The sequence below is a fragment of the Salvelinus namaycush genome, chromosome 3 (assembly GCF_016432855.1).
Source record: "Salvelinus namaycush isolate Seneca chromosome 3, SaNama_1.0, whole genome shotgun sequence".
NCBI classification, from domain to species: domain Eukaryota; kingdom Metazoa; phylum Chordata; class Actinopteri; order Salmoniformes; family Salmonidae; genus Salvelinus; species Salvelinus namaycush.
In genome coordinates, this window is record NC_052309.1 from 90,709,523 (window position 1) to 90,734,260 (window position 24,738).

Genomic DNA, 24,738 nt, shown 5'->3' on the forward strand with positions numbered 1-24,738 from the left:
TGTTCTCCACTGCTGTTCTCTCTCTCCGACGCCCCCACACCATCATCCATTCATTCCTCCATCCATCCAGGCCAACAACCCATTCTGTCTTCTTTTTCATCTTTTCGCTCTCTTGTTCTTTGATGTGCTCCATTCTTTTCATCCCCGTTTCTAATGTTTTATGTGTTCAACTGAAGTTGGTGACTGAGCCGGGTCACAGAGGGCTCTAGTTTAGTTCTTTCCCTTTCACATGAAGGAAAGAGAAAAATAAAGAGGAAAATCATGTCTCCTAAAGACCTGCCTTTAACTTGAACTTTGGCAGTTACAAAAGGACCGTTGTAGCTGTGGTAATCAACCATCAACCTGTTAACCATGCTAATCAACGACGAGAATTCAACTAACCAACGAGAGAAACAGGAAGAACAGACAGGGATCAAAATTAACTTTTTACGTTTTACATTTATGTCATTTAGCAGACGCTCTTATCCAGAGTGACTTACAGTTAGTGCATTCATCTTAAAATAGCTAGGTGGGACAACCACTTATAACAGTAAGTTCCTTTTTAACTCAATAAAGTAGTTACCAGCAAGGTCAGTGCTTGTAGGAAAAGAGAAGTTAACTTTAAGTTGGAGGGGAAATAAGACTGGGATGTCTTATTTAAGATGCTCTTTGAAGAGGTACACACATTTTCAGAAGATGGATAGGGACTCTGCTGTCCTAGCTTCATGAGGAAGCTCATTCCACCATTGGGGTGCCAGGACAGAGAAGAGCTTTGACTGGGCTGAGTGGGAGCTGCCCTCCCCTAGGGGTGGGAGGACCAAGACACCAGAACGGAGTGCTCAGGTTTTAAATATGTTATTTATTTAACCTTTATTTAACTAGGCAAGTCAGTTAAGAACAAATTCTTATTTACAATGACGGCCTAACCTGGCCAAACCCTAACCCGGACGACACTAAGCTAATTGCGCGCCACCCTATGGGACTCCCAATCACGGCCGGTTGTGATACAGCCTGGAATCAAACCAGGGTCTGTAGTGATGCCTCTAGCACTGAGATGCAGTGCCTTAGACCGCTGCGCCACTCGGGAGGTTGGGGTGTAGGGTTTGAGCAGAGCCTGAAGGCAAGGAGGGACAGTTCCCCTTGCTGCTCCGTAGGTAAACACCATGGTCTTGTAGTGGATGGATGGTCTTGTAGTGCATAGTTGGTCTTGTAGTGCATAGTTGGTCTTGTAGTGCATAGTTGGTCTTTTAGTGCATAGTTGGTCTTGTAGTGCATAGTTGGTTTTGTAGTGAGTGGATGGTCTTGTAGTGGATGGATGGTCTTGTAGTGCATAGTTGGTCTTGTAGTGCATAGTTGGTCTTGTAGTGCATAGTTGGTCTTGTAGTGGATGGTCTTGTAGTGGATAGTTGGTCTTGTAGTGCATAATTGGTCTTGTAGTGGATGGTCTTGTAGTGGATAGTTGGTCTTGTAGTGGATGGTCTTGTAGTGCATAGTTGGTCTTGTAGTGCATAGTTGGTCTTGTAGTGGATGGATGGTCTTGTAGTGGATGGATGGTCTTGTAGTGGATGGATGGTCTTGTAGTGGATAGTTGGTCTTGTAGTGGATAGTTGGTCTTGTAGTGGATGGATGGTCTTGTAGTGGATGGATGGTCTTGTAGTGCATAGTTGGTCTTGTAGTGCATAGTTGGTCTTGTAGTGCATAGTTGGTCTTGTAGTGCATAGTTGGTCTTGTAGTGGGTGGATGGTCTTGTAGTGGATAGTTGGTCTTGTAGTGGATAGTTGGTCTTGTAGTGGATAGTTGGTCTTGTAGTGGATAGTTGGTCTTGTAGTGCATAGTTGGTCTTGTAGTGCATAGTTGGTCTTGTAGTGGATGGATGGTCTTGTAGTGGATGGATAGTCTTGTAGTGCATATTTGGTCTTGTAGTGGATGGATGGTCTTGTAGTGGATGGATGGTCTTGTAGTGCATAGTTGGTCTTGTAGTGCATAGTTGGTCTTGTAGTGCATAGTTGGTCTTGTAGTGCATAGTTGGTCTTGTAGTGGATGGATGGTCTTGTAGTGGATGGATGGTCTTGTAGTGGATGGATGGTCTTGTAGTGGATGGATGGTCTTGTAGTGGATAGTTGGTCTTGTAGTGGATGGATGGTCTTGTAGTGGGTGGATAGCTGGTCTTGTAGTGGGTGGATAGATGGTCTTGTAGAGGATAGATGGTCTTGTAGTGCATAGTTGGTCTTGTAGTGCATAGTTGGTCTTGTAGTGCATAGTTGGTCTTGTAGTGGATGGATGGTCTTGTAGTGGATGGATGGTCTTGTAGTGGATGGATGGTCTTGTAGTGGGTGGTCTTGTAGTGGATGGATAGTCTTGTAGTGGATGGATTGTCTTGTAGTGGATGGATGGTCTTGTAGTGGATGGTTGGTCTTGTAGTGGATAGATGGTCTTGTAGTGGATGGATGGTCTTGTAGTGGATGGTTGGTCTTGTAGTGGATGGATGGTCTTGTAGTGGATGTATAGTCTTGTAGTGGATGGATGGTCTTGTAGTGGGTGGATGGTCTTGTAGTGGATGGATGGTCTTATAGTGGATGGTCTTGTAGTGGATGGATGGTCTTGTAGTGGGTGGATGGTCTTGTAGTGGATGGATGGTCTTGTAGTGGATGGATGGTCTTGTAGTGGATGGATGGTCTTGTAGTGGGTGGTCTTGTAGTGGGTGGTCTTGTAGTGGATAGTCTTGTAGTGGATGGTCTTGTAGTGGATGGTCTTGTAGTGGATGGTCTTGTAGTGGGTGGTCTTGTAGTGGGTGGATGGTCTTGTAGTGGGTGGATGGTCTTGTAGTGGATGGTCTTGTAGTGGGTGGTCTTGTAGTGGGTGGTCTTGTAGTGGGTGGTCTTGTAGTGGGTGGTCTTGTAGTGGGTGGGAGCACATGTGGTGCTGACAACTTTAAAGGCCCAGTTCAATCAAAAACTAGACATTTCTGTGTTTATATATATTTCCACACTATGAGATTGGAATAAATCTGAGCAACTGTGAAATGTATGATAATGCCCTTATAGCGTAAGAGTTGTTTAAAAAGACTGTCTGAAATTACAGCCTGTTCTGGTGGGATGGAGTTTTGGCCTGCCTGGTGACATCACCAGGTCATAAATTGGTAGTAGACCAATAAGAAAGAGAGTTCCAAACCTCTGCCAATAACAGCTCGTTTTCAGTTTCCCCCTCCCCTACTCAGACCACTCCCAGACAGTCCAAGCAAAATTGTTGTTTGAGAAATTGCTCTTTTTTTAAGAAGCACATTTTGGTTTCTCTTTGACCATTTCAATTGAAAACAATCACAGTAAGGCACTTCATTGTTACCCAGAAACGATTTGACATTTAAATAAAATGTCTGCATTGGACTTAAGAAGTTAGGAGCACCAGACAGTCACAGGGGAACCAGAAAAGGAGATGATCAATCCTACCTTTCAAGCACATCACCTGGAGTATCTATCGTCCATATTTCCATCTGAAACCATACTGGGCAAGTTAGCCAGCCGTTAGCCAGCCAGCCGTTAGCCAGCCAGCCGTTAGCCAGCCAGCCGTTAGCCAGCCAGCCGTTAGCCAGCCAGCCGTTAGCCAGCCAGCCGTTAGCCAGCCGTTAGCCAGCCGTTAGCCAGCCGTTAGCCAGCCGTTAGCCAGCCGTTAGCCAGCCGTTAGCCAGCCAGGTAGCCAGCCAGGTAGCATGATTGGACGAGGTCGATACATGAATGGTCAAGGTTTCTTGTTATCTAACAAATAGTCAGGGCCTGCGGCATGGTTTATGAAATTACTCACATTAGTCATTCTAGAACTAGAATGTATGTGGATAATTTACAGATTTTTTAATGATGCACAGAATTTAAAAAAAGTCAACACTTTATAAAAAATATATATTTGAAGGTTCATATATACTGTCATAAATTATAATTCAAATAAATTATAGCATCACCATTGATTACCCAGCTCATTTCCTGATAATACAGACACTGCATTAACTCAATATTAGGTAGGAAGCCGGTTTATCCAACTGAAAATGCAGACGTGAGAGAGGACCGAGTGAGCCTTATTCTACATTAGGCTGCATAATGACATTATTAAATGACTATTCCAGGTGTGGGGATTAAGTCAGGGGGCTCAGATGCTACAGAAGCTAGTACTAATAATAAGAGGAGCGATATTCCTGCCCCCATGTTGCCGCCCAGGACTAAAGAGGGGATGTAGTCTATCAGTGAAGCTATCTGTAAACGTATGGATGTGAACCCCAGTCTCCGCGCAGTAGAAGGACACTCGGCCCTCCACGTAGTCCAGAAACACCCCCACCTTCCTGGGCTTCTGCTGCAGGCCCACGGGGGTGACAGTGGGGGAGGTGTTAGCTACATATTGACCCCCGCTCTTTAGGCTCAGTGTCCAGAAGCCATTGGCTGGGCTGACTGTAAACTTCCCTTTCCTGTTGATGGACTGTCTGGCCACGCCCAGGTTCCACTCTATCTTCTCTCCCACCTCCACCTCCCAGTAGTACCTGGAATGGAGTCAGCATTAGTACCTGGAATGGAGTCAGCATTAGTACCTAGAATGGAGTCAACATTAGTACCTGGAATGGAGTCAACATTAGTACCTGGAATGGAGTCAACATTAGTACCTAGAATGGAGTCAGCATTAGTACCTAGAATGGAGTCAGCATTAGTACCTGGAATGGAGTCAGCATTAGTACCTGGAATGGAGTCAGCATTAGTACCTGGAATGGAGTCAGCATTAGTACCTGGAATGGAGTCAGCATTAGTACCTGGAATGGAGTCAGCATTAGTACCTGGAATGGAGTCAGCATTAGTACCTGGAATGGAGTCAGCATTAGTACCTGGAATGGAGTCAGCATTAGTACCTAGAATGGAGTCAGCATTAGTCCAGTAGTACCTAGAATGGAGTCAGCATTAGTCCAGTAGTACCTAGAATGGAGTCAACATTAGTACCTGGAATGGAGTCAGCATTAGTACCTGGAATGGAGTCAGCATTAGTACCTGGAATGGAGTCAGCATTAGTACCTGGAATGGAGTCAGCATTAGTACCTGGAATGGAGTCAGCATTAGTCCAGTAGTACCTGGAATGGAGTCAACATTAGTACCTAGAATGGAGTCAGCATTAGTCCAGTAGTACCTGGAATGGAGTCAACATTAGTCCAGTAGTACCTGGAATGGAGTCAACATTAGTCCAGTAGTACATAGAATGGAGTCAGCATTCGTCCAGTAGTACCTGGAATGGAGTCAACATTAGTCCATTAGTACCTAGAATGGAGTCAGCATTAGTCCAGTAGTACCTGGAATGGAGTCAACATTAGTCCAGTAGTACCTGGAATGGAGTCATCATTAGTCCAGTAGTACCTGGAATGGAGTCAACATTAGTCCAATAGTACCTGGAATGGAGTCATCATTAGTTCAGTAGTACCTGGAATGGAGTCATCATTAGTCCAGTAGTACCTGGAATGGAGTCAACATTAGTCCAGTAGTACCTGGAATGGAGTCAACAATTGTCCAGTAGTACCTGGAATGGAGTCAACATTAGTCCAGTAGTACCTAGAATGGAGTCAGCATTAGTCCAGTAGTACCTAGAATGGAGTCAGCATTAGTCCAGTAGTATCTGGAATGGAGTCAGCATTAGTCCAGTAGTACCTAGAATGGAGTCAGCATTAGTACCTAGAATGGAGTCAACATTAGTCCTGTAGTACCTGGAATGGAGTCAGCATTAGTCCAGTAGTACCTGGAATGGAGTCAGCATTAGTCCAGTAGTACCTGGAATGGAGTCAACATTAGTCCAGTAGTACCTAGAATGGAGTTAGCATTAGTCCAGTAGTACCTAGAATGGAGTCAGCATTAGTCCAGTAGTACCTAGAATGGAGTCAGCATTAGTCCAGTAGTACCTAGAATGGAGTCAGCATTAGTACCTAGAATGGAGTCAACATTAGTCCTGTAGTACCTGGAATGGAGTCAGCATTAGTCCAGTAGTACCTGGAATGGAGTCAGCATTAGTCCAGTAGTACCTGGAATGGAGTCAGCATTAGTCCAGTAGTACCTGGAATGGAGTCAGCATTAGTCCAGTAGTACCTAGAATGGAGTCAGCATTAGTCCAGTAGTACCTGGAATGGAGTCAGTATTAGTCCAGTAGTACCTGGAATGGAGTCAGCATTAGTCCAGTAGTACCTGGAATGGAGTCAGCATTAGTCCAGTAGTACCTGGAATGGAGTCAACATTAGTCCAATAGTACCTGGAATGGAGTCAGCATTAGTCCAGTAGTACCTGGAATGGAGTCAACATTAGTCCAGTAGTACCTAGAATGGAGTTAGCATTAGTCCAGTAGTACCTGGAATGGAGTCAGCATTAGTCCAGTAGTACCTAGAATGGAGTCAGCATTAGTCCAGTAGTACCTGGAATGGAGTCAGCATTAGTCCAGTAGTACCTGGAATGGAGTCAACATTAGTCCAGTAGTACCTGGAATGGAGTCATCATTAGTCCAGGTGGAATGGAATGGAGTCCATGTTTTCGTCATTACAACTGATGAACTTTGCATTCAAGTCCAGTCCAAGTTTATCATTATAACTGATGAACTTTGTATTCTAGTCCAGTCCATGTTGTCATCATTATAACGGATGAACTTAGTATTGAAGTCCAGTCCATGTTTTACTACAGCACTAGTTAAGGTAAAGAGCCAGGAGTGAATCCTAACTTCTACTTAAGTTTGTATCCCCGCAATAGTTTCAGTAAAGTTCAACAAACAAACTATATCAGACGGCCTGACATCCTTTCTAAGAACCATAGATATATGATCATAGATCTTTATGATAATATAGATATATAGAATGCTATTATATAGGCAAACAGTATAAAGAGGGACATTACAGTACCTGCCGCTGCTGAAGGATTCTCTTCCCAGGACGTTGGACACGCGGTCAAACCTCTTGGGGTTGTCTGGGACCTCCTGGTGTTTGTCTGTGTGTCGCACCTGTTTCCGGTCGTCTGAGACCGAGAGGAAGGCGTGGGCCGTCTTGGGACTCAGCGAGATGTCTACTAGGGTAGAGGAAGGAGAGAGAAACATATAAGTGCCATGGCAACAGAAAACTCACCTTGGTAAAACAAGTACTTTGAAGGCCCAATGCCGCCATTCTTATATCAATATCAAATTATTTTCTGAGTAATAATTAAGTATCTTACTCTAATAGATTTCGATTAAAATGGGCAAAAATTTGAAAAGTATTTCTCAAGCAAGATTTTTGCTAGGACTGTCTGGGAGTGGTCTGAGGGGGGAGGGGAAAACTGAAGACTAGCCATTATTGGCAGAGAGGTTTGGAATCTCTTTGTTATTAGTCTATTCACCAATTTACCACATTGTGATGTCACCATGGAAAGCCTAAACTTCCGCCCACGCAAACCTGCTGATAAAGATTGTATTTTCAACCCTTAACTATCAGGAAATAACACTTCCCCACACTTTTACTGTGTTAGTTTCATCAGCTGTTGTACGATATGATATAAAACACAGAAAAACTGAATTTTGACTCCACTGGTCCTTTAAGAACAACAAAAAAGAGATGTTATGGCATATCTAACTCTTTGGGCAGGTGGAGACATACCTGTATAATTCTGTATTTTCTTCAGCTCTGCAAAAGATAACAGTTCCAGTAAGAATCCTTCCCAGACAAACAGATCTGACATTTCACTCATCCTAAAGATAACAGTTCCAGTAAGAATCCTTCCCAGACAAACAGATATGACATTTCACTCACCCTAAAGATAACAGTTCCATAAGAATCCTACCCAGACAAACAGATCTGACATTTCACTCACCCTAAAGATAACAGTTCCATAAGAATCCTTCCCAGACAAACAGATCTGACATTTCACTCACCCTAAAGATAACAGTTCCATAAGAATCCTTCCCAGACAAACAGATCTGACATTTCACTCACCCTAAAGATATGCAGTAGAATAATACTATAACCATTTATCAGATGCTGACAGATGTCTAATCAACACAAAACATGTAGGCTACTAAAGTGTTGAGGGTGAATGTAGAACTGTAAGAGATAGATCCAGTATGATATGAAAGATAGTATCTGTAGTGTAATACTAACCAGCTTTAGAGAGTCTACAGAGCTCTCCTTTAACCATGTCCATCAGGTCTGACACTGCTCTCCTGGTCACGCCCATACAGGGGTCTGTCTCCATGGAAACCTTGGACCAGTCCCTCCTCTCAGAGTAGCCCGTGGTGGAAGTGGTGCTCTGCAACGTTCATAGAGGACAAACAAACAAACACTGTTATATTTTAAGATTAAATATAAGTGGTTGGGGGACTAATTTAAGGGTTCAAGCCTTTTCTTCTGTGGTCATGATAATTAAGAAACTCTGTTTTACAAACTGTTTTTGGAAATTAAGACATGATGAAGCAAAGGTCTACGTGTTGACCTACTGTGTCCTAATCTACATTATAAACCAGGTAGTTTGGGTCCTGAATTCTGATTGGCTGAAATCCGAGGTATATCAGACATTATAAACTGGGTGGTTCGAGCCCTGAATGCTAATTGGCTGAATGCCGTGGTATACCACGGGTATGAAAAAACATTTATTTTTCCTGTTCTAATGACGTTAGTAACCAGTTTTAAGGTCTGTATCCAGTCCGTACTCTGCTTTGCGACGTGCATAAGAACAGCCCTTGGCTCTGGTATATTGACTATATGCCACACCCCCTCGGGCCTTATTGCTTAAGTATATGATTACCGCTCTGGGGTGAAGTTTCCCCTAGGTACAGATCTAGGATCAGCTTCCTTTCCCTCAATCTAAACCTTAACCATTAGTGGAGAAAATGCTAAACTGACCCAAGACTAGCGTCTCGGGGCGACTTAACCCTACTCCAAGCTTACCACTGCAACACTCTTCTGACCACCACCACCACAGAGCTCATCATGGCTCTGCTGAGATTGACAAGGCCCCAGGTCAGAGTCTCCACTCCTCAGCTGTTGAATCTCCTGTTCCAGCTCCTTCACCAGCTTCTCAACAATCCTCTAAAGAAACACAAACATTGTTACATTTGGTATATTGATAATCACATTGTATTCTGTCAATAGGTGGTGGATGAGGTGAGTTTTCCCCTTACATACATAAAGCGCTTTGTGTACCTCATTTACGAGAATGGAGCTAAATAAATCCAATCCGTTATTATTTTTAATCTAAGTTTATAAGTTCATGAATAAATCAGAGTATTACTGTACATTACAGACCTCCTCCTTCCCCTGTCTCTCCTCAATGGCTGTCACCACGGCCTTGTGGCTCTTCTCCATGGAACTGACGAGGGCAGAGAACACCTTCTGGCTCTCACGCACCTCCTTCACACACGAGTTCTGATTGGACAAAAGACAATATCAATATCTCAGACATCAGTTCTGATTGGACAAGATACTGTCAATAGCTCAGACATCAGTTCTGATTGGATGAAATACATGTCTGTATCTCACATCACTTTAAGATGATAATGTGTGATTGGACAAAACATGTATGTGGTAAGGGTGGTGGATTTGTCTAACTCATCTAGATCTACATAAGGGCGTAGGGTGTAGGACCTCTCTAACCCTGTACCAGTAAAGCTACCATCCTGTAGGACCTCTCTAACCCTGGACCTGGAGAGCTACCATCCTGTAGGACCTCTCTAACCCTGTACCAGTAAAGCTACCATCCTGTAGGACCTCTCTAACCCTGGACCTGGAGAGCTACCATCCTGTAGGACCTCTCTAACCCTGTACCAGTAAAGCTACCATCCTGTAGGACCTCTCTAACCCTGTACCTGGAGAGCTACCATCCTGTAGGACCACTCTAACCCTGTACCTGGAGAGCTACCATCCTGTAGGACCTCTCTAACCCTGTACCTGGAGAGATACCATCCTGTAGGACCTCTCTAACCCTGTACCTGGAGAGCTACCATCCTAGGTTTTCACTACAACCCTAATCTAGTGCACCTGATTCTAATAATTAGCTGGTTGATAAACTGAACCAGGTTAGTTATAACTGGAGTTGGAGTTAAAACCTACAGGAGGGTAGCTGTCCAGGAAGAGGCTTGGAGAGCCCTGGTGTAGGGGCTAGGGGCCCATTTGGGATCAGGACTCACTTTGAGGAGCTGCAGGGAGTGTCTGAGTCTGTCAACTTTCTTCAGTCTCTCCTGGATCATCTGGTCAATGTCTACAACCTGTGGCTGCAGAAGAGGATTACACCAAGGTATCATAACATCAAGAGGATTGCACCAAGGTATCATGACATCAAGAGGAATACACCAAGGTATCATGACATCAAGAGGAATACACCAAGGTATCATGACACCAAGAGGATTACACCAAGGTATCATGACACCAAGAGGATTACACCAAGGTATCATGACATCAAGAGGAATACACCAAGGTATCATGACACCAAGAGGATTACACCAAGGTATCATAATATCAAGAGGTTACACCAAGGTATCATAACATCAAGAGGATTACACCAAGGTATCATGACATCAAGAGGATTACACCACGGTATCATAACATCAAGAGGATTACACCAAGGTATCATGACATCAAGAGGTTACACCAAGGTATCATGACATCAAGAGGATTACACCAAGGTATCATAACATCAAGAGGATTACACCAAGGTATCATGACATCAAGAGGATTACACCAAGGTATCATGACATCAAGAGGATTACACCAAGGTATCATGACATCAAGAGGATTACACCAAGGTATCATGACACCAAGGTATCATAACATCAAGAGGATTACACCAAGGTATCATGCCACCAAGAGGATTACACCAAGGTATCATGCCACCAAGAGGATTACACCAAGGTATCATGACACCAAGGTATCTATTACAGGTACACCGTAGCGTCTTGAACCTCTTAATGTCACAATACGTTGCACTAAGGTCACTAGAGTACCGTGTCATGGCTCCCTTGAGGGCTCTCAGGCCGTGTCTTCCTGTAGTTGTCACAGACGTCAACCAGGATGCGGTTGACACTAAGGTCTGGCCTGGAATGGAACAACCTCTTGCAGACTGGACAGTAGTCTGAACGGTGCCGGGTCCAGTACCTGTAATGAGCCCAGTCCATGTTTTTATTATGCCGATGATACGCTCTGTACTCTAGTACATGTTTTACTCATGCACTATTTGAGCTTCAGAGCTCGTGAACAACAATGTACGGATCCTCTGCAATGCTTTCAATAAAGTTCCACAAACGATAGACACCCCCGGCCTCCATGTTTTATAATGGAAAGATAAAGAGGACGTACCCACACAGGCAGGCCTGACAGAAACTGTGGCCACACGGAGTAGTCACGGGACTGCTGAAGATGTCCTTACACAGCGGGCACAGGAAGTGCCTCTCGGAGACGAGGCTGATGGTAGATGCCATGCCCTGGAAGAACACCATAGAAATCAATCAATTCATCCTTTCGGTACCCTTCTTTTCCCTCCAATCCATCTCTCCACCCTTTCCAATTCCCCATTTTCTAAAAAGGTCCAAGTTCAATATATTACGAGATTGATCATGAAACACTTTGTAGTATCAGATACTTGTAGTGTACCGTCTCTCATTAACAGGGAAGCAACTTTCACTGGGGGCATGTCCCCCCCCCCCCACACCCACACATTCTGAAATTGCATTTTTATCTCCCCCCATTACCATTGTAATGTGATACAAAAACGAGGCGACGGTATGCTTTAGGACCATGCAGACGTCTCCAAGCGGTCGCGTAGCCTGTTTGAGAATATATATCATGTCCCCCCCCCCCAGTTTTATCATTGTCGTCCCCTCACTTCTAAAAACCAAAGTTGCACCCCATTATATATCAATATATAGATGAAATGTAATGTCAAGTCTCTTGACATGTTCTTGTCACGTAATACTTCCATTTGATAGGCCAGATAAAAAAATACTTCCCCCATTCATTTTTTCCAATGGAAGAAGAGCGTGCGTTAAAAGCCACAGTATTCACTCTCTTCAAGGTTAAACTTAATCAACTAGTCATTGAAAGTTGGGTTACAATGCCTTCAGAAAGTATTCAGACCCCTTGACTTTTTCCACATTTTGTTAGATTACAGCCTTATTCTAAAATTGATTAAATTGTCCCTCCCTCCCTCAATCTACACTCACAATAGCCCATAATGAAAAGCAAAGCAAAAACAGATTTAAACATTTTTGCAAATTTATTTAAAATAAAAAACGGAAATATTGGTATTCAGACCCCAGCAATTACAGCATTGAGTCTTCTTAGGAATGACGTTACAAGCTTGGCACACCTGTATTTGGGGAGCTTCTCCCATTCTTCTCAGCAGATCCTCTCAAGCTCTGTCAGGTTGGATGGAGAGCGTTGCTGCACAGCTATTTTCAGGTCTCTCCGGAGATGTTCAATCGGGTTCAAGTCCGGGCTCAGGCTGGGCCACTCAAGGACATTGAGATTTGTCACGAAGCCATTTATGCGTTCTCTTGGCTGTGTGCTTAGGGTCATTGTCCTGTTGGAAGGTGAACCTTCGCCCCAGTCTGAGGACCTGAGAGCAGGTTTTCATCATTTTTCTCTCTGTACTTTATGTTCATCTTTGCCTCGATGCTGACTAGCCTCCCAGTCCCTGCCGATGAAAAACATCCCCACAGCATGATTCTGCCACCACCAGGCTTCACCGTAGGGATGGTGCCAGGTTTCCTCCAGACGTGACGTTTGGCATTCAAGCCAAAGAGATCAATCTTGGTTTCATCAGACCAGAGAATCTTGTTTCTCATGGTCTGAGAGTCTTTAGGTGCCTTTTGGCAAACTCCAAGCGGGCTGTCATGTGTCTTTCACTGAGGAGTGGTTTCCGTCTGGCCAGAAAGGCCTGATTTGTGGAGTGCTGCAGAGATGGTTGTCCTGGAAGGTTCTCCCATCTCCACAGAGGAACTCTAGAGCTCTGTCAGAGTGACCATCGGGTTCTTGGTCACCTCCCTGACCAAGGCCCTTCTCCCCCGATTGCTCAGTTTGGCCAGGCGGCCAGCTCAAGGAAAAGTCTTGGTGGTTCCAAACTGCTTCCATTTAAGAATGATGGAGGCCACTGTGTTCTTGGTGACCTGCAGAAATGTTTTGGTGCCCTTCACCAGATCTGTGCCTCAACACAATCCTGTCTCGGAGCTCTACGGACAATTCCTTCGACCTCATGGCTTGGTTTTTGCTCTGACATGCACTGTCAACTGTGGGACCTTTTATAGACAGGTGTGTGCCTTTCCAAATCATGTCCAATCAATTGAATTTACCACAGGTGGACTCCAATCAAGTTGTAGAAACATCTCTAGGATGATCAATGGAAACAGGATGCACCTGAGCTCAATTTTGAGTCTCATAGCAAAAGGGTCTGAATAAATGAGGTATTTCTGTTCATAGATTTTTATAAATTTGCCCCCCAAAAATAAAAATAAACTGTTTTTGCTTTGTCATTATGGGGTATTGTGTGTAGATTGCTGAGGATTTTTATTTATTTAATTCATTTAGAATAAGGCTGTAACGAAAAATACTTTCCGAAAGGCACTGTATGTGACTGTTTTCTCTCAGCATATAATACAATCATACTTTCCAAGGTGAAATAACAAAGACTGATTCATTCAATAACCTCTTCACCATTTGCTGATAAATAACAAGCTGTAGAAGGACAGAGGTTTATAAAACTCATCGGTTATGAAACTCAAGGACAGCAGAGGGCTACTGAAGTTAAGATGTTAACACTGACTAGAGGGAACATACAGTATTTTGTCTTAAATATAGTGTGCATCTAGGATCCTCTCTGAAGTTATGGAGACTTCAATAGACCCAGACCCGCTTCTGATAATCCTGGGAGTGTCTGATTCCCTAAACGGATTAACTAACCCCCAAAAACAACTCATCTCTTACAGTCTCATTTCGGCCAAAAAAAGTATCTTGTTGTTTTGGAAATGGAGGGAAGCGCCCTCTACCAAATTATGGCTCAGCGAATTGGCAAACACTGTACACCTAGAAAGAATTAGATATATCCTGAACAATAAATGATCAACATTTGATGAAATCTGGCAGCCTTTCCTCTCTTACTTGGACCATTTGGCGCTGTGAATTTGTACTTTTTAACGCACTCTCAATTGTAATATTTTAATCTACCTTTGGGCAGCCTGTGCTGGCCCCGCCACCCGGGCAGTCGGGAGGGGAATAGGGGGGAATAAGGGGGGGATAAAGGGGGGTGACATCTACCCTCTTTCTTTCTGCCTGTCCTTGTTCTGTATGTCTTGTTTTGTAATATTTGTTTTGTACCCAGAACTCTGGGTCTTGTTGTTTCTGTCTGCTCTTTTATGTTTATATAAGAATTGTATACTTGTCTTTTATACCTATACACCATTCTTGTGTGTGTTCAATAAAAAAGATTTGAACTAAAATATAGGCTCCTTCCTAAATGGCACCCTATTCCCTATGGGGCCCTGGGTCAAAAGTAGTGCACTATACAGGAAATAGGGTGCCATTTGCAGTATTGGAGAGGAAGTCATTGAGACTTGGTGCAGCCAACAGACTCCCAACATAAAAGCTATGAACTCATGTCCTTGACATCACCGCAGCGAGCAAAGTCACATTCCAGATAATCCAATCTGATTAGACGAAAGACAGGATGTGGAGATTCTGTCAGAGTCTGTCTGGCTCTGTCTGTCTGTGTCTGTCTGTGTGTTTGAGAGACAGAGAGCGTAACATTCCTTGGTATGCAGTAGAACAGGTAACACCACATATTCTGTTACATAATCAAGGAACCAACACAACACTCAACACCTGCATGAGCTCTTCAAGCTATTATTCTCACTAGAATCACAACTGTTTGTTTTACCTCAAAGCGGTATTGTATTTTCCAGTTAAAAACCAACAGTGTAGTACCTATAAAGTTGTGACTTCCTGAACTGAGAAGAGTGACGTCCTGACCTGTTCAGTCGTAAACATGTTATAAAAGAAAATGGATGTTTAACATACTGTTCTGAACAGAGAGCCAACATCCTGACAAGGAGGATAGATTAGAATAAGCTTTATTGTTCCCAAGCTGTGTTCATTATTTACAACCTATGTTCAGTATGATGTTAACAAGTTAAACCTACCTGTCCCACTTGTTCCTGGCCAGGTGCTCAGAGCTTCGGTCGCTAGTCAGTCTGTCTCTCTTCCTGTATTCAGAGGCCAGGTGTTCAGAGCTTCGGTCGCTAGTCAGTCTGTCTCTCTTCCTGTATTCAGAGGCCAGGTGACAGGTGTGAGTTCCTAGAAAGGTGCTGTGGGTGGGGCTTAATCCAGGTGTGTTCAGCTGTTGTCAGTCAATCAGGCGTTTACTTTGGGAGGAAGCTGTAACCTTAGACATTGGCTACGTCCCAATGATCTCTCCTTCTTCCTGAAGGGTGCACTTCACTACTCCCCACAAACGTAAAAGCATTTGATTGGTGGAGCCATGGACAATAGGCTAGAGGAAGTTTCCATATTTCCTATATTCATTTCAAATAAGTAAAGTGAAGTAAACAAGTGCACACTTGGGGAGAAGGGGCAGTCTTAGGTAAGGCCCCACCCACCCTGTTAGAGCTGTCAAACAGCAGCACCAGGCTCTGCAGTAGCTCTGGTCCAGGGTGTTAGAGCTGTCAAACAGCAGCACCAGGCTCTGCAGTAGCTCTGGTCCAGGGTGTTAGAGCTGTCAAACAGCAGCACCAGGCCCTGCAGTAGCTCTGGTCCAGGGTGTTAGAGCTGTCAAACAGCAGCACCAGGCTCTGCAGTAGCTCTGGTCCAGGGTGCTAGAGCTGACAAACAGCAGCACCAGGCCCTGCAGTAGCTCTGGTCCAGGGTGTTAGAGCTGTCAAACAGCAGCACCAGGCCCTGCAGTAGCTCTGGTCCAGGGTGTTAGAGCTGTCAAACAGCAGCACCAGGCTTTGCAGTAGCTCTGGTCCAGGGTGTTAGAGCTGCCAAACAGCAGCACCAGGCTCTGCAGTAGCTCTGGTCCAGGGTGTTAGAGCTGTCAAACAGCAGCACCAGGCCCTGCAGTAGCTCTGGTCCAGGGTGTTAGAGCTGTCAAACAGCAGCACCAGGCTCTGCAGTAGCTCTGGTCCAGGGTGTTAGAGCTGACAAACAGCAGCACCAGGCTTTGCAGTAGCTCTGGTCCAGGGTGTTAGAGCTGCCAAACAGCAGCACCAGGCTCTGCAGTAGCTCTGGTCCAGGGTGTTAGAGCTGTCAAACAGCAGCACCAGGCTCTGCAGTAGCTCTGGTCCAGGGTGTTAGAGCTGTCAAACAGCAGCACCAGGCTCTGCACTAGCTCTGGTCCAGGGTGTGTTAGTGTGGCTTGCTAACGCTGAGCCTTCCTGAAGGTTCACTAACACCCTGGACCAGAGCTAGCCCTGTAATAGCTAGTCTCGTCCACTAGCCGGCGCTGTCTCTCTGTACTGTATCAGTTAAGCCTGTGGATGAGACTATGTGGTGGCTAGCCTCGGCCCCAGCCTCAACTGCCACACACTGATACAGAGACAGAGGAGACAGAGAGAGAGATGAGAGAGAGGTACTGTACAGTACAGTATCAGTGGGTTCTGCAGCCAGAGATCCAGTAGTCATCGTGGAAGGCTGGACACCAGAGCCCTACTAGAGTGGATTAGTGCAGCAGTGTAGGAGGTTAGCTGTGTAGCCATTTAGCAGTGTAGGAGGTTAGCCGTGTAACCGTGAAGGAGTGTAGGAGGTTAGCTGTGTAGCCGTTTAGCAGTGTAGGAGGTTAGCTGTGTAGCCGTTTAGCAGTGTAGGAGGTTAGCCGTGTAGCCGTTTAGCAGTGTAGGAGGGTTAGCCGTTTAGCCGTTTAGCAGTGTAGGAGGTTAGCTGTGTAGCCGTTTAGCAGTGTAGGAGGTTAGCCGTGTAGCCGTTTAGCAGTGTAGGAGGTTAGCTGTGTAGCCGTTTAGCAGTGTAGGAGGTTAGCCGTGTAGCCGTTTAGCAGTGTAGGAGGTTAGCTGTGTAGCCGTTTAGCAGTGTAGGAGGTTAGCCGTGTAGGAGGTTAGCCGTGTAGCCGTTTAGCAGTGTAGGAGGTTAGCCGTGTAGCCGTTTAGCAGTGTAGGAGGTTAGCTGTGTAGCCGTTTAGCAGTGTAGGAGGTTAGCTGTGTAGCCGTTTAGCAGTGTAGGAGCTTAGCCGTGTAGCCGTGAAGGAGTGCTGGAGGTTAGCCGTTTAGCAGTGTAGGAGGTTAGCCGTGTAGCCATTTAGCAGTGTAGGAGGTTAGCCGTGTAGCCGTTTAGCAGTGTAGGAGGTTAGCCGTGTAGCCGTTTAGCAGTGTAGGAGGTTAGCCGTGTAGCCGTGAAGGAGTGCTGGAGGTTAGCCGTGTAGCCGTTTAGCAGTGTAGGAGGTTAGCCGTGTAGCCGTTTAGCAGTGTAGGAGGTTAGCCGTGTAGCCGTTTAGCAGTGTAGGAAGTTAGCCGTGTAGCCGTTTAGCAGTGTAGGAGGTTAGCTGTGTAGCCGTTTAGCAGTGTAGGAGGTTAGCTGTGTAGCCGTTTAGCAGTGTAGAAGGTTAGCTGTGTAGCCGTTTAGCAGTGTAGGAAGTTAGCTGTGTAGCCGTTTAGCAGTGTAGGAGGTTAGCCGTGTAGCTGTGAAGGAGTGCTGGAGGGACGGCTGGTGGAAAGATTAAGTGGAATGTGTTTGAGATGGAAGTGTTGAAGCTGAAAGAGCAAGTGAACCTGGGAGACAGACTGGTCTCTCTTGATTGAACTGTCTGTCAGACTGTTCAGTACAGCAATGGAAGATCAGATATGTGCTTTAACACAATAAAAATACCACAGGGTAGCAAAACAGGGATTTATATTTTTTTTTAAAGGGAATTTATTAGGCAAAATAGAGACATATACAGCAGCAGTAATATAAAATTAAAAATAACAATGTTCTTTCATAATTGGATTTAGAATGTATATTTACATACCTATTTAAATGTACACAGATTTATTGTGTATTCCAAAGACACCAAAAACAACACAGTACATTTATAATGTGTTTAAATATTCCATTGTTTAAAGGATCTCCCTCTATTCACGATTACGTATTTCAACAATGAATCTGGGTAAAATAACCTACTAGAAACCATCACCAGATCAGCAGCCAAAAATCAACAGCGTCTATTATCTACAAAACATACATCTCTGAATATTTTCTCACTGACAAATAAGATTCATTAGTGAACTGATTGGCCTCAGACTTCTACAAATCTGACAGTGGTGTTAAACTGTGCAGGAACGGCATCAACATGACACAACCTGTTCAACTCTGCAATGCATCATCGATGTAGGCAGCATTGTCTCAACGTCTATTCATTTGTGCAGCAGCGTTTGTGACGTAACCCCATGCCGCACTGGCAGCACCTCCTATGACACCCCCGACGACGGCACCTACAGCGGCTCCCACCGCCATACCCTCAAACCCCATGACCGCTCCACATAAAGCCCCGAGAGCTGCCCCTTTACCTACTGCAGCAGCATAGTCAACTGCTGTGAGAGTAAATCCCAGTACCTCGGAGATCTTCCTCTCAGCCTTCTCTCGGTTCTCTACTCTTATCCTCGTCTCAAACTGCAGCAGCTCCTTCTCAAGACCTTCACATGTGTACCTGCTCTCCAGCTCCTTCCTCTTTGTCAGCATCTCTTTCTTTCTCCCTTTCATCATGAAACGCTCCTCTTTCTGGATTCTCTCCTCTGCTTCCTGGTATTGGTGATTGGAGTAGAATCTGCATCCGTTTTCCCTCACCATGTCGTCCATCTTCTCCAGGAGCTGTCTGGAAACCTTCTCGTCTCTCCGGGCCTTCCTCTCATTGAAGAGGTGATACCTTTGTCCACACTTCTCAATGAGCTCCCTGAAGTCTCTGTTAGTCTTGACTTTCTCCTCTAGAGCTGAATCCTCCTTCTCCTCCTCATGGCACACCACCACCATCATGTGGTTCAAGATGCTGTCCCCAAAATGCTTTGTGACCAGTTCCAGGATGCTTACTGCACTTGGTGAGATGTTGTTCAGGTCGAATGCAAAGAGAACGACGTAGGGACCAGGAGAGGACATACACACAGACATCTTGAACACTCTTCTCAGCTCTTTCTGGGATGCCTCATACTCAGAGAGGTTTGGAGTGTTGATCACAGCTAGTTTTCTCTCGAACGCCTCACTCCTGTGTCTCTTACTCTCTGTAATGTTGCAGAGCTCATCCTCGAACACATCTGTCCCCAGAATGGAGTTTGCCAGAGAAAATTGACTGCGGCCACCTCTCCCAAAGAGAAGGACTCTAAACTCTGCATCGCCTGACACTGACAAACAAACACACACACAACCAACAGTCAACAAAAGTACACAATTAGACCAGCATGCACTATTCTCTTGGCCATCACAAGTATTATTTATGTACAGATGAATACAAAACTAAAATGTATAGAACTCACAATAAGGGGGCTCCTCCATGCTGCTCTTCCTCCTTCTTTTCCGTTTAGAACCTATGAAAACATGTTAAGTTATAGGCCTACTAAATTCACTGTATACCCATATCCCTTCCTGACATACCATACAATATACTTTACTGTCCATTTCCATGGACAATTCATTTAGAGAAGTCAGCATACAAATACAGGAACACAACATATATAAATATAAAGTATATTATAAACTGGTTGGTTCGAGCCCTGAATGCTGATTGGCTGACAGCCGTGGTTTATCAGGCCGTACACCACGGGTATGACAAAACATGTATTTTTACTGCTCTAATTACATTGGTAACCAGTTTATAATAGCAATAAGGCACCTTGGGGGTTTGTGGTATATGGCTAGTATACCACGGCTACGGGCTGTATCCAGGCACTCCGTGTTGTGTCGTGCTTAAGAACAGCCCTTAGCTGTAGTATATTACACCACACCTCCTCTGGTCTTATTGCTTATTAAATATACTTTATTGTTATTTACATGGAAATGAATTTAGAGAAGTCAGCATACACAAACACAACACACTATAATACAGTATAACACACTATAATATCCAATATACTGCATACAGGCCTACTCAGCAATAACAACTGCAATATCCCACTGGGCACACATTGGTTGAATCAACGTTGAACCAAGGTGGAATAGACGTTGAATTGACGTCTGTGCCCAATGGGATCCAACATTGTATCAAATAAGGAATGATACTCACTCTCATTGGATGCCATAATTGTGCAGCTTAACCTATTAAAACAACCGTGTGTATATGGTTAATGTGGAGGAAATTAGTAGCCTGATAATTGGTGTGATCAGAACGTATATTTGAATTTCTCATAAGGCTTTGGGTACAGGCCTATAAGGGCACGATGCACCGTTTTGTACAGTTACTGTACACCGAAACCATCACAAGTACTTCACAGAAAGAAAAAAACATGACATATAACAATATACATAGGATAACTATAATAAAGTGGACAGGAGTATTCAACCAAAATAAATAACTGATTTACCGCAGGAATCATGTACGTCCATTACTTACGGAATTTGCCGACAGGAGAATTCTGTCTTAATTTCTGTCGACGATGTCGTTCTGTCGAGCGCTCCGAAACTTTCTTTATTCACACATGCTAAAATAACAAACTATATCGTTTATCGTTGCATACTAATCCAGTTCACGATATAATTTAAATGAGAAGATATAGACATATACAAATCTGATCAAATCTGTTTGAACTGCCAGAATGTTTACTTTATAATTTAGAGTCAAATCGAAAGTGATATCTATGGCTTACAGCAAATCAGGATGCATTACGGGTGCCCCGGATGTGCATAGTTGACTCATTTGAGACCATTCCATTGGTTCAATCTACACTCAAGCAAAAGGTAACTCACCAAATGTTTGACACCTTGTTTTCTCCCGCAGGGCTCCTGAGTAGCCCAGCGGTCTAAGGCACTGCATCTCAGTGCAGGAGGCGTCATTACAGTCCCTGGTTCAAATCCAGGCTGTATTACATCCGGCTGTGATTGGGAGTCTCATAGGGCGGCGCACAATTTGTCCGGGGTAGTCCGTCATTGTAAATTAGAATTTGTTCTTAACTGACCTGCCCTGTTAAATAAAGGTTCACTAAAACATACAGTCTCACAGACAGGTAACCAGGAGAGACAGACTCTTATCACAGACTTTGTCTCTCCTGGTTGACCTGTCTGTGAGACTGACTCCCTAGCAACGAAGGAGTCAGTCTCTCCTGGTTGACCTGTCTGTGAGACTGACTCCCTAGCAACGAAGGAGTCGGTCTCTCCTGGTTGACCTGTCTGTGAGACTGACTCCCTAGTAATGTTGAAATTGTCTGTCATGGGTTCTGCCCAATGATGTGTAAAAACATAACTGGTTCTGCCGTGTGTAAAAACATAACTGATTCTGTCACACCGTGTGTAAAACATAACTGGTTCTACCACACCGTGTGTAAAAACATAACTGGTTCTGCCACACCGTGTGTAAAAACATAACTGGTTCTGCCGTGTGTAAAACATAACTGGTTCTGCCACACCGTGTGTAAAACATAACTGGTTCTACCACACCGTGTGTAAAACATAACTGGTTCTGCCACACCGTGTGTAAAACATAACTGGTTCTACCACACCGTGTGTAAAAACATAACTGGTTCTGCCGTGTGTAAAACATAACTGGTTCTGCCACACCGTGTGTAAAACATAACTGGTTCTACCACACCGTGTGTAAAACATAACTGGTTCTGCCACACCGTGTGTAAAACATAACTGGTTCTGCCACACCGTGTGTAAAACATAACTGGTTCTACCACACCGTGTGTAAAACATAACTGGTTCTGCCACACCGTGTGTAAAACACAACTGGTTCTGCCACACCGTGTGTAAAACATAACTGGTTCTACCACACCGTGTGTAAAAACATAACTGATTCTGCCGTGTGTAAAACATAACTGGTTCTGCCACACCGTGTGTAAAACATAACTGGTTCTACCACACCGTGTGTAAAACATAACTGGTTCTGCCACACCGTGTGTAAAACATAACTGGTTCTACCACACCGTGTGTAAAAACATAACTGGTTCTACCACACCGTGTGTAAAAACATAACTGGTTCTGCCGTGTGTAAAACATAACTGGTTCTGCCACACCGTGTGTAAAACATAACTGGTTCTACCACACCGTGTGTAAAACATAACTGGTTCTACCACACCGTGTGTAAAAACATAACTGATTCTGCCACACCGTGTGTAAAACATAACTGGTTCTACCACACCGTGTGTAAAACATAACTGGTTCTACCACACCGTGTGTAAAACATAACTGGTTCTGCCACACCGTGTGTAAAACATAACTGGTTCTGCCACACCGTGTCACGTTCCTGACCTGTTTTCTGTTAGTTTTTGTATGTGTTAGTTGGTCAGGACGTGAGTTTGGGTGGGCAGTCTATGTTTTCTGTTTCTATGTTGGTTTAGGGTGACCTGATATGGCTCTCAATTAGAGGCAGGTGGTTTTCATTTCCTCTGATTGAGAGCCATATTAAGGTAGGTGTTTTTACACTGTTTGTTTGTGGGTGATTGTCGCTGTGTCTGTGTTTTTTGCACCACACGGTACTGTCTCGTCTCGTTCGTTCGTTCCTGTTCATGTGTGCTTCGTGATATGTAGTTTGCATGTTCAGGTCAGTCTACGTTGTTTGTTTGTTATTTTGTAATATTCAAGTATTAGTTCGTGTCAGTGTTCGTTGTGTCTAATAAATTCATTATGTCTACATACCTCGCTGCGTGTTGGTCTGATCCATGCTCCTCCTCATCCGAGGAGGAGGAATATGACGAGATTCGTTACAGAATCACCCACCAAACCCAGATCAAGCAGCGGGTTAACGGGCAGCGCACGAAGCAGGATTTCTGGTCTTGGGAGGAAATCATGTAAGGAAAAGGACCATGGGCTAAAGTTGAAGTGAATCGCCGCCCATGGGAACAGCTGGAGGCAGCTCGGAGAGCGGAGGAAACCGGAGAGAGGAACCGGCGTTATGAGGGGACGCGTCTAGCACGGAAGCCCGAAAAGCCCGCAAGTACAACCCAAAAATTTCTTGGGGGGGGGCTAAGAGGTAGTGGGTCTAGGGCAGGTAGGAGACCTGCGCCCACTTCCCAGGCTAACCGTGGAGAGCGGGAGTACGGGCAGACACCGTGTTACGCAGTAGAGCGCACGGTGTCTCCTGTACGTGTGCATAGCCCGGTGCGGGTTATTCCACCTCCCCGCACTGGTAGGGCTAGAGTGAGCATTGAGCCAAGTGCCATGAAGCCGGCTCAACATATCTGGCCTCCAGTACGTCTCCTCGGGCCGGTGTACATGGCACCAGCCTTATGCATGGTGTCCCCGGTTCGCCAACACAGCCCAGTGCGGGTTATTCCACCTCCCCGCACTGGACGGGCTACGGGGAGCATGCAACCAGGTAAGGTTGGGCAGGCTCAGTGCTCAAGGGAGCCAGTACGCCTGCACGGTCCGGTATATCCGGCGCCACCTTCCCGCCCCAGCTCAGTACCACCAGTGCCTACATCACGCACCAGGCTTCCAGTGCGTCTCTAGAGCCCTGTTCCTCCTCCACGCACTCTCCCTGTGGTGCGTGTCTCAAGCTCAGTGCCTCCAATTTCGGCACCACGCATCAAGCCTCCTGTGCGTCTCCAGAGCCCTGTACGCACTGTTCCTTCTCCCCGCACTCGCCCTGAGGTGCGTGCCCTCAGCCCGGTACCTCCAGTTCCGGTACCACGCACCAGGCCTACTGTGCGCCTCAGCAGGTCTGAGCCATCTGTCTGCCCAGCGCCGTCGGAGCCATCTGTCTGCCCAGCGCCGTCGGAGCCATCTGTCTGCCCAGCGCCGTCTGAGCCATCTGTCTGCCCAGCGCCGTCTGAGCCATCCGTCTGCCCAGCGCCGTCTGAGCCATCCGTCTGCCCAGCGCCGTCTGAGCCATCCGTCTGTCCCGAGCCGCTAGAGCCGTCCGTCAGTCAGGAGCTGCCAGAGCCGCCAGCCAGTCAGGAGCTGCCAGAGCCGCCAGCCAGTCAGGAGCTGCCAGAGCCGCCAGCCAGTCAGGAGCTGCCAGAGCCGCCAGCCAGTCAGGAGCTGCCAGAGCCGCCAGCCAGTCAGGAGCTGCCAGAGCCGCCAGCCAGTCAGGAGCTGCCAGAGCCGCCAGCCAGTCAGAAGCTGCCAGAGCCGCCAGCCAGTCAGGAGCTGCCCTACAGTCAGGAGCTGCCCTCCAGTCAGGAGCTGCCCTCCAGTCAGGAGCTGCCCTCCAGTCAGGAGCTGCCCTCCAGTCAGGAGCTGCCCTCCAGTCATGAGCTGCCCTCCAGTCATGAGCTGCCCTCCAGTCATGAGCTGCCCTACAGTCATGAGCTGCCCTACAGTCATGAGCTGCCCTACAGTCCGGAGCTGCCACCCAGTCCGGAGCTGCCACCAAGTCCAGAGCCAGCCATCCAGAACTGCCCCTCAGTCCAGAGCTGTCTCTCTGTCCGGAGCTGCCCTTCAGTCCGGAGTTGCCCCTCTATCCTGAGCTACCTCTCTATCCTGACCTACCTCTTTGTTTCGAGCTATCTCTCTATCCCGGTGCTGTCCCTTGTCCCGGTGCTGCCCCTTGTCTCGATGTTACCCAAGAAATCAAGTGGGTGGAATAGGAGGGTGGTCAGTCGTAGGGGGAAACGTAAGCTGGGATTGACTATGGTGGGGTGGGGACCTCGCCCAGAGCCTGAGCCACCACCGTGGTCAGATGCCCA

The 24,738-nt window shown here is 45.8% G+C and overlaps 2 protein-coding genes across 2 annotated transcripts; both read right to left on the minus strand.

The window, feature by feature from the left end:
- Positions 1 to 3,943: 3,943 nt before the first annotated feature.
- LOC120044707 (E3 ubiquitin-protein ligase TRIM39-like) lies at positions 3,944 to 11,412 on the minus strand. Its single transcript, XM_038989384.1, has 9 exons — positions 11,291 to 11,412; positions 10,939 to 11,089; positions 10,126 to 10,209; positions 9,245 to 9,364; positions 8,888 to 9,028; positions 8,102 to 8,249; positions 7,601 to 7,627; positions 6,875 to 7,037; positions 3,944 to 4,501 (listed from the first exon to the last, which is right to left on the minus strand). The coding sequence occupies exons 1-9, from the start codon at positions 11,410 to 11,412 to the stop codon at positions 4,117 to 4,119; spliced, it is 1,341 nt and encodes a 446-aa protein (XP_038845312.1). The 3' UTR covers positions 3,944 to 4,116.
- A 6,423-nt stretch (positions 11,413 to 17,835) lies between these two features.
- On the minus strand, positions 17,836 to 20,748 carry LOC120044708 (GTPase IMAP family member 9-like). Its single transcript, XM_038989385.1, has 4 exons — positions 20,508 to 20,748; positions 20,181 to 20,212; positions 19,435 to 19,485; positions 17,836 to 19,302 (listed from the first exon to the last, which is right to left on the minus strand). The coding sequence occupies exons 2-4, from the start codon at positions 20,194 to 20,196 to the stop codon at positions 18,314 to 18,316; spliced, it is 1,056 nt and encodes a 351-aa protein (XP_038845313.1). The 5' UTR covers positions 20,197 to 20,212; positions 20,508 to 20,748; the 3' UTR covers positions 17,836 to 18,313.
- Positions 20,749 to 24,738: the final 3,990 nt, after the last annotated feature.

Excerpts from the sequence above, each read along its gene's own strand:
- LOC120044707 (XM_038989384.1), bottom strand. The coding sequence starts at position 11,412 with ATGGCATCTACCATCAGCCTCGTCTCCGAGAGGCACTTCCTGTGCCCG. Across the intron at positions 7,038-7,600 it reads GAAAATACAGAATTATACAG|TAGACATCTCGCTGAGTCCC; the intron begins GTATGTCTCCAC and ends CCTCTACCCTAG. Across the intron at positions 4,502-6,874 it reads GAATCCTTCAGCAGCGGCAG|GTACTACTGGGAGGTGGAGG; the intron begins GTACTGTAATGT and ends ACTCCATTCCAG.
- LOC120044708 (XM_038989385.1), bottom strand. Across the intron at positions 19,303-19,434 it reads CATGGAGGAGCCCCCTTATT|TGTCAGGCGATGCAGAGTTT; the intron begins GTGAGTTCTATA and ends TTTGTTTGTCAG.